The sequence below is a fragment of the Bombina bombina genome, chromosome 3 (assembly GCF_027579735.1).
Source record: "Bombina bombina isolate aBomBom1 chromosome 3, aBomBom1.pri, whole genome shotgun sequence".
Lineage (NCBI taxonomy): Eukaryota > Metazoa > Chordata > Amphibia > Anura > Bombinatoridae > Bombina > Bombina bombina.
This window is the reverse complement of record NC_069501.1, coordinates 121,868,425-121,877,861: the sequence shown is the minus strand read 5'-3', so window position 1 is coordinate 121,877,861 and position 9,437 is coordinate 121,868,425. Positions and strand designations below refer to the sequence as shown.

The 9,437-nt window shown below is 34.3% G+C and overlaps 1 protein-coding gene across 1 annotated transcript; it reads right to left on the bottom strand.

The window, feature by feature from the left end:
- Positions 1-7,193: 7,193 nt before the first annotated feature.
- On the bottom strand, positions 7,194-9,138 carry LOC128651520 (claudin-8-like). The gene has a single exon (XM_053704554.1). It carries the CDS (start codon positions 8,675-8,677, stop codon positions 8,006-8,008), a length of 672 nt encoding a protein of 223 aa, XP_053560529.1. The 5' UTR covers positions 8,678-9,138; the 3' UTR covers positions 7,194-8,005.
- Positions 9,139-9,437: the final 299 nt, after the last annotated feature.

The window sequence follows — 9,437 nt, the reverse complement described above, 5'->3', positions numbered from 1 at the left end:
GTACCCGCCACAGATAGTGGTGAACTCTCATTAGTAACTTCCAAGTCTGAGGAGTCATAGTCGTACTCTGTGTCAGTCTCTGCAAATCTCACTTTCTTGTCTTGTTTATATTTTCTGTATCTTCTCCTAGTTTCAGAGACTGTCCATTTATATACTTTATTACTTTCATAATCTTGTATGTCACGTAAAATTTTCTGTTTCTTAAAATGCCACAAATTATCTCTAACCTCAGTAATAACTTTTAGTAGTTTAGTGTCATATTTATTAAAGACAGGATCTTGACTTAAAGGTTGCATATATGACTGCAACTTAATCTTGTCACGACACAACTCTTGATGTATTTGTTTCTTATATTCTATGAGTAAATCAATTAATGCTTAAGAGCATTCAGTTAATATTTTGTTCCGCTTATCTATGAACGTTTGATCAGTCACCTGAAAACAAAGAAGGAAACTTCCTTATGCGAAGCCCTCTTGGTATACGTTGGGCTTTTTATAACATTTGAAAACTTTTAATATCCATTTCAATACTGGAATCCTTTATTAATAAAGTATCCATTTTGAAAAAAAGACTATCCAAATTGGTATTCGCTTCCTGCCCAGTTATGTCAGTATCAAATAAATCTTCTGTATCACTTACATCTTCAGCAAACTGCTGAAACACATATCCTCCAGTAGCCATGTCTATGTAACACAATGCCTATTAAATATAGGCAACAACAAACTAATGAGCCAATTCATAAAGTCCAAACACTAACTTCAGGGGCGCCTTAAGACTTAGCACATTAAAGGGACAGTATACTGTAAAATAGTTTTTCCCTTAATGTGTTTACAATTGCTTTTTTTACCAACTGCAGAGTAAAAAAATATATGAAAATTAGCTTTTAAGGCTTATTTCTGTATATTAAAGCTCTGATTTTGTGTTTTAAAGCCACAACCCAATACAATGGGTTGAGCTTGTAGGTATAATCAGATCTAATTACTGTATCACATTGTGCACATATACCTACTTCTTTATCTTATATCTGTCCATAACACAATCACAAGTACTTTGAGAGAACAATGGAAAATCAACATTTTATTACCTTATCTCTGCTATATCCCACTGGGAGTGTAATTTCTTCTGCTGGCTGTGTTAATAAAGCTTATCTATAGCTGGTACGCGCGGCCACAAACTTTCAGAATAGGTGGGGATACCACATGCTAAATCAACAATTTCAAATGCCAATATAAGGGTAAAGGAGCTACGTGTAAACAATTTAATACACTCCAGCAGGTAAAGTGGATCATTGGGAACAAATTAAAGGGGAGAAAATGTTTGAGTAAACTGTCCCTTTAATAACTTTTAATCACGGACCACATTAGTAACGTCTATATAGAAGACAAAGAATATCCATGCTGCTTACCCTCTCCAAATCGGTGGACAATCAAAGTAAAAGCAACAGCGTGGGAGCGCTCAGACATCCGCTCTGTGTGTGACCGTTGTCTTGTGTGAACTTCACGTAAGGACACGCCCCCCCTTGGTTCCTCCTGACGTCTCAATGACGTTACCCGGACTCTTCAGCTATGCCGATGCAAGTGAAGAAAGCGATCCACCACCGCTTCGAAATTCAAACAAAGAACAACATCCAATGCACACGGTAATAGCAACGAATAAATATGAAACAGAGGCTCAAAAAATAAGTTGGCAAAAAAGTCTGTATTTTAACTATTAGAACATCAGCATAACAGTGTTACAGACAGGCATGTAAAAAGCAGGTCAAATCCATTTCATATATATTTTACTTCAAAAAAATCGACGTGGGGAAATAGAGCTGGGCAGAACTGGTGAGGGGGGGGACTGTATTCCTTCAATGAGGGCCGTGTCTCACACTCGGAAGCCTTGCTGTACTTAGCTCTCAATGGCTGTACAATCCTTCCAAGTGATCTGATGTACACTGGCTGTCCAATTCAGACTGGTAGTAGTCATGTGACCAACAAAGTAATGTGTATGCAGTTTCTGGTTCTCCGAGCCTTAAATAGTGGGACTGAAGTAGCAAGGGTGCTGTGCTCAACAGGCAATAAACGAACCAAGCATCAAAAAGGGGGTAAAAGAGCAACAGCACAGAAAGATATATATATATACATACATATGTACAAAGAGATCAGCACTCACCAGTAAAGCAACCACTCTGTGCACGGCCTGTAAATATCCAAAGGAAAAAGGGACTGGGGATCAGGATCCGGTGTGTATCCTCAGTTGTCCACAACACTTAAGCCAGCACGAAGAGATTTGATGATGCAGTGATTATTCAATCTCTTCGTGCTGGCTTAAGTGTTGTGGACAACTGAGGATACACACCGGATCCTCATCCCCAGCCCCTTTTTCCTTTATATAGATATATCATAGCTTTTATTCAATTTAATGAAACGGAATGGACAGTCACAAAGAAGAGACCCTCTGGCTGGATAGCTTACGCATTTTGGCAAACTGCCATAATCATTCTCTTGGTATCCTTTCTTGAAGGAGCAGTAATGAACTACTGGATGCTAACGGAAAGCCAATGACAAGAGGCATATATTTGCAGCCACCAATGGGCAGCTTCTGAGCCTACCTAGGTATACTTTTCAACAAAAGATACAAATAAAATGAAACAAATTAGATAACATGAATATATTTGTAGTGTTATTTCAAATACAAGATTAATACTGCTTGTGCTTGAAAGTCAAAATTAAACTTTCACGAGACAGAGTTATGCAATTTTAAGAACAGACTTCTTATTTTACTTCTGTTATCAAATTTGCTTAGTTTTCTTGGTATCTTTTGTTTAAAAGCTTAGCCAGGTGGCACTATTGGGAGCTAGCTAATGATTAGAGGCTACATACATACGCCTGTAGTCAGTGGCTCGCCAGATGTGTTCAGCTAGCTCTGAGTAGTGCTTTGCTGCACTTGAGATGGCTTTAACTATGTGCTTAAAGGGACACTGAACCCAATTTTTTTCTTTCGTGATTCAGAAAGAGCGTGCAATTTTAAGCAACTTTCTAATTTACTCCTATTATTAATTTTTCTTCGTTCTCTTGCTATCTTTATTTGAAAAAGAAGGCATCTGAACTATTTTTTGGTTCAGACCCTGGAGAGCAGTTGTTTATTGGTCGGTTAAATTAATCCACCAATCAGCAAGAACAACCCAGGTTGTTCACCAAAAATGGGTCGGCATCTAAATTTACATTCTTGCTTTTCAAATACAGATACCAAGAGAATTAAGAAAATTTGATAATAGGAGTAAATTAGAAAGTTGCTTAAAATTGCATGCTCTATCTGAATCATGAAAGAAAAAAAATTGGGTTCAGCGTCCCTTTAACAAATTTGCAGGAGTTAAACACACAATGATATGCAATCAACAGTACAAACACATTCAGCCTTTTCTTTTTGCCCTTTTGTTTCCCTTTAAATGTATTATTGCCTATTTACAAAGCAGGAGTTTTATAGGGAGTCAAATAGCATCTATAAAAGTTTAACACCGATAGACTTTGTCTTCTTTCAACCTCACCTACTATGTTACCCTGTAATGATAAAATAGCAATAAAAAAATACCAACATAAACCTTCTCCAGCTTCGCCAGTTCCTGAGCTATTTTATGCAGCTGCTTCCCTAGAGATGAGAAATAAGTAACTTTTAGTGATTCTTGTGCAAATAATTACATAGAATTGGTGCAGCTGGAGAGATATTTTAGTGAATTTTGTCCACTGTCTTTTGGATGAGACCTGAAATATCTTTCATTGCCAAAGAAATATAACTGAGGTTTGGGTTGGTTATTACCGCTCTGCTCTAGATAAATAGAAATTATGTTCGGTTATAATATTCTGGTTTCAGCCTGGTGACATTTACATTCAAAGTAGATGTTTTTTACCTGTTGAGAGATTTTACATTTAATAAATTAAATGAACCGTGTCTTTTTAAATATTTAAACATATATATTGAACATAATTAAAAAAAAATAGAATATTATCTCATTTGCAAATTGAATTTATTACAGATAAAAAATTACAAGTTATCTTCAAATGAAATGCAACAAATTGAATATTGCATTTTATATTATTTATATTTGTGATATATATTTTTTAAATGTTGCAAGAAGGATTTTTATATAATTTTTTTTTAGTAGCATCCATGTTTAAGTTGTATATATACAGATAATAACGTACAAAAAATATTACTGATTGTCGCACAATATGATTTTTAAATTTAAATTTAGTTTTGCAGCTGATGAAATATTTTTTAATGTTGATTGGAAAAGTAACCAAGCATTAAAATAATATTTTGTCGCATTTGTTTATTCTGAGCAATAATAAAAAAAAATGTTTTGTGCAAGCGATATTGTGTTATCGCAAGCAGCTTTTATTGCGTTGACATACAAGTTGAGCGAATTTCAACTTTTTTACCATGATCTCAGAGCTGTGGTTAACTGTTTTGCCAAACTAAAAAGTGTCACAAAACACTTCAAAATACATTACAAAGTACAGTTACACTCATAATACCAACTAATAAAAATAATTCACAAAAATATTGCACCAAAACGTTATAAGGGCTCAAAGATATGAGATCTGATATGATAGCAATAGAAAAGCTGCCAAAGGACTTTAACATACAGATACATACAGATACATTGATAAAGATTATTTGCATGTGTGTATATATATATATATTTAACTATGTATTTACTGTAAATATTTCACATTCCAATGTTCTGCAGATAGCATATATATATATATATTTTTTTTTTTAAACCATCAAATATATGTAGAATATTTTATTATGAATAAATAGAACATCTGTTATGTTAAGAACATTGATATATGAAATATTCATATTTTCATGTTGGGTTAGCGCACATGAGAATATGCTATAGTGTTTGCGCGAGAGTGAGGTGTTTTTTTCCCACTTTATTTTCTCAATTGACTTCTATGGGGGAATACGTGAATACGATGTTCAGATTTTTGGGCTAGTCGGGTTTAAGCTTGCGGAAAATACGTTTTTTTTAACTTGAGATACGAGTGAAAACAAAATATTGTGAGCCATTTGTAATCTAGACCTTAGTGTTAGAAATTATTAACCAGAGATCAGATTTCTGGGTAATGAAACAAAGTTGCCCCAATAGCCCCCAAAATAAAGATGAACGCTTGGCTTTCGGCCAATGTGAGCGTAAGGTCGCGTTCGCATCGCGGTGCACTTGAAATACATGCGCAAGTATTACTGAGTGGAGCGCAAATATCACTCTTGCGTAAGAGCAATATTTGCGCTCCTCTCGTAATGTAGCCCTTCATGTATTAGTTCAATAAAATAACCTAAGATATTGTCAAGTCAAATTAAAGGAAATAATTGATTCAGTATAATACGGTAAATTATATACAGATATCAAATGTAAAGGAAAAATAAACTACTTGTGATAAACATTTTTAGTTAAAGTATACTTTAGTTTGCATAGTATTTTTAAGTAAGCATTAAAGAGATACTAAATCAAGATTTTTTTATTTAATGAATCAGATAGAGCAATTTTAAGCAACTTTCTAATTTACTCCTTTTTTCAAATTTTCTTCGTTCTCTTGCTATCTTTATTTAAAAAGCAGGAATGTAAAGGTTAGAAGCCGGCCCATTTTTAGCTCAGAACCTTGGTTACGCTTGCTTATTGGTTGGCTGAATGTAGTCACCAATAACCAAGTGCTATCCAGGGCGCGGAACCTAAAGTGGGCCGGCTCCTAAGCTTTGCATTACTGCTTTTTAAATAAAGATAGCAAGAGAACGAAGAAAAATTGATAATAGTAGTAAATTAGAGAGTTGCTTAAGATTGCCTGCTCTATCTGAATCATGAAAGAAAACATTTGGGTTTAGTGTCCCTTTAACCTCAAAAATATACTTTAATGAGCATGTTTAAAAAAATAATAAGGGACAAATTGCTCAGTAGCTGAAAAGGACATTTTTGAAAACTTTATTGGTGGACAGTAACAAAATGTTTCCACCCTAAAAAAATCTAGTTTAATTTAAGATGGAATCGTGTTAAAAGAGGTAGAAGAAAGAAAACTTTCAATAATTTACCTCTAAGCATAGTCGTGCGGGCATAATTTACTACCTGTAAATAGATTTCCTATCAGGCATTCAGTAGTTCTAGCTCCAAAAGATTATCTGGGAAGGTTGTTAAAAAGTACTTTAAAATAATATCAATTAGGAACAAAATGGGTCAGAAAATACATAATTTAATCCCAGTTAGAAAAATATATATTATGGGAATAATCCCTGACCGTAAAGGGCATTGATACTGTATATATATATATATATATTTTAAAATAAACCTAATGAAACTAATACAGTGTTCAGCTTTATGTTAGTCTTTGGAGTTTTTTTTTACAAAGCATCGATCTTGTATATTTTAGTGAACAGACATAGCAATGAATGGCAGCACATGAGTTAACTAAAGTCTGTGTATGGTTGTTTTAGGTGCACCCTTCACACTGTATTTCCCATTCTTATCCATAATTCATTTCAATTTATTTTATTGTTTTATATGTGACAAGGAACTCTTGCAAGACAATGTTTTAAATAGATCATTGTTAAATTAAAATAATAAGATTCCATCCCTTGAAATGTGTTGTATGTGATTTGATTTTGAGGACAAAATAATAATAATATTCAGACTCTTGGCAGTTACTGTAATTTCCTGTAAATGTTCAGTAAGTCAGCATGAGCTCATATTGCTGTATATTTATTTTGATTTTAAACCTGGCCTGTCCACAGCGTAACCCTCCAGTGCTTTTTATATACTTTTTGTACTTTCCAATCCAAATGGCTCCTCTAAGTCTTCAACTGTGCAACACACACATATCTTCAACTGGTTCATTCCTGTTCTCTCATCATTTTAATGTGGTTGCATATATACAGGCTTGTTTGACTAATTATGGTAAATAATTGCTCATTTTAACTTTGTTCATAAAGAAAAACATATTTTATTTTTTTATTTAAAAAAAATATGTAAAAGTTAAGCTTTTCCCCCTGATTTTATAAAAAAACTGAACACCCATCTGTTCAGTTTAATTTTAGAATTTGCACCAGCTAATCTGTGTGTCTGCATGTCTACTGCAAAACTAACTACATTGCACAAAACTAAATACTTTAAAACTTTAAAAAGATGGTTTAAAAGAATAAAATGAAGTCACACAACATTTTTATATTTTGATAAAGGATTTTAAGAATTTAAGGAACATTTAAAAGTGCATATAACAGTCACATGACAAAGCACACTACATTTACCAATTTAGGGTACAAATATTTTTATATGCACATACAAGGGTATTAACATAGTAGTGGGTTGCAGGTTATAACAAAATGGAAGGGGGGGGGGGTCGGGGAATTGCAGGATATCCCATTATGCTTATCTGCAATACTCAGAAAAAACATTTCGCTTTAACATTAACCATACCCAATTGATATTAAAAAGTCTGATTGACGCATCACGTCCTGTATATCAAAGTGTGTACATCATAAGCATTAAATTATGTGGATTAAATAGAATTGTTGTAATCATTACCCAATATAGCATTACATTATTTATCAAATGTGATATATCCATATATACATCCAGGATTTTTCTTTTTTTGTTACCTTCAATGTACATTGATTTTATTGGAAATGAAATATCCTTTGCAAATATGTGTATTCCTTCATAAATCTTTGTTATCCTTCCGCATGCAAGATAATCTTTATATAAAAAGTGCTATTTCATCTGTTTCTTCCTGTGGATTATAAAGCTTGACTTTCGTTTGATAACTGTCAGCATATAACTGTTTTCACATTCTTCCACTAAGTACAAATATTGTTCACTTCGGTATAACCAACCAAGTTTCAAAAGGGGATCAAACAAGCAGAAGTCATGTGATGAATGTTATTGATCCAAATAAAATGTTATAAACCACGTTCAGTCCAAAGAATGGACTTACTGCACATTGTAAGAAAGTTTTGTGGGAAGATTCCCATGCTACACATATTGACTTTTGGAGTACAGACTTGACGTTTTCCTTGTTGCTGTGCGGGGGACATTTGACGCTGATTTGTTAGGCAGAGAGTATTTGTACTTTTTTTCAGCCTTGTGGCAAAAACAGCACAAAATAATTCCTCCTGCCACAAGAAAAAGGGCCGTTGCCCAACCTATATAAAGGGCTTCACCAAGCTCCCGTTTTTGAGCTGCATTCACAATAGGATTGTAAAAGTCTCTGATTATCTGATTCGCTGTCCAAGATACTGGAATCAGCACTATGATACCAGACAAGATGAAGGTGATTCCTGACATCAAGAGTATAATTCCTTTGGTCTTCTCATTGTCTCCAGCACAGTTTGTACACTTCATGCCAATGACGGCTGTCATGAAAGCAATAAAGGAAAGAAGGACCGAGATGCACATTAACGCTCTGCCAGCCTGCAGGTCAGGTGTGAGGGCTAAGAGGGAATCGTAGATTTTGCATTGCATTCTGATGTTTGCTTGCCTGATGCAGTTCATCCATAGACCTTCCCAGAGGGTTTCAAACACAACAATGTTGTTTTCAATAAATGCAGTAACTCTCCATTGAGGCATGCCTGTAACAGCACATGTCCCAATAACTCCAATGCCCCCCAAAACCAATCCAGCTATTTGCAAAGCACCACCTTCCATATTGTCCTGTCAGGTCTGAATTCAATTGCTCTGGAACAGGTATGAGGTGTGCAGCCTTTTGTTTGTGCAGTGTTCCACTGCAGAGAAAATGTTGCACAATGTATTTTTTTCTTCCAAAAGCTATGCCTTATCCTCTGCCAACTATTTGAAAGCCAGTAAGAGCTGGATGGAATTTAATGCGCTGGAGTGTTTCTAAAATTCAAATACCAGAACTGGCTGTTTATCAGGTCTGACAACTTTACTAACCAATAATATCATAACAAGAAAGGGGTGTGTTTAAACCAACAAAGGTTTATGCGTTTCAGTAACTACCTAAAACAGGACTCTAGGTCTGCTGCCTTTTTTTTAACTAAATCAGAAAACTTGACAAGTCAAACAAGTTTTCTTACAATACAGTCCTTGCACTGCTCTGATAAGCAGCAGGTATTTCAAGTATATGAATGGTATTCATCCAACAACTGCACTCTGTAGCCAGACTACAATAGAGTAAATGTAGATGATGCTGATAAGGAGTTAGTGAAACAGGTCTCCTTGCTCTAGAAGCTACATTCTTTTGTATTACGGAGACTTGATCATTTTCAGTAGTTTGATACAATTGTCATCTGAAAAAAAACACACAAAAATAAGTAAATGTTAAAAAAAAAATATTTCTTAAAGGGATAGTAAACACCAAAAATGTTATTGTTTGAAAAGATAGATAATCCCTTTATTTACCATTTCCTAGTTTTGCATAACCAACACTATTATAGAAATATACTTT

Coding starts and splice junctions, on each gene's coding strand:
- LOC128651520 (XM_053704554.1), bottom strand. CDS start 8,677: ATGGAAGGTGGTGCTTTGCAAATAGCTGGATTGGTTTTGGGGGGCATT.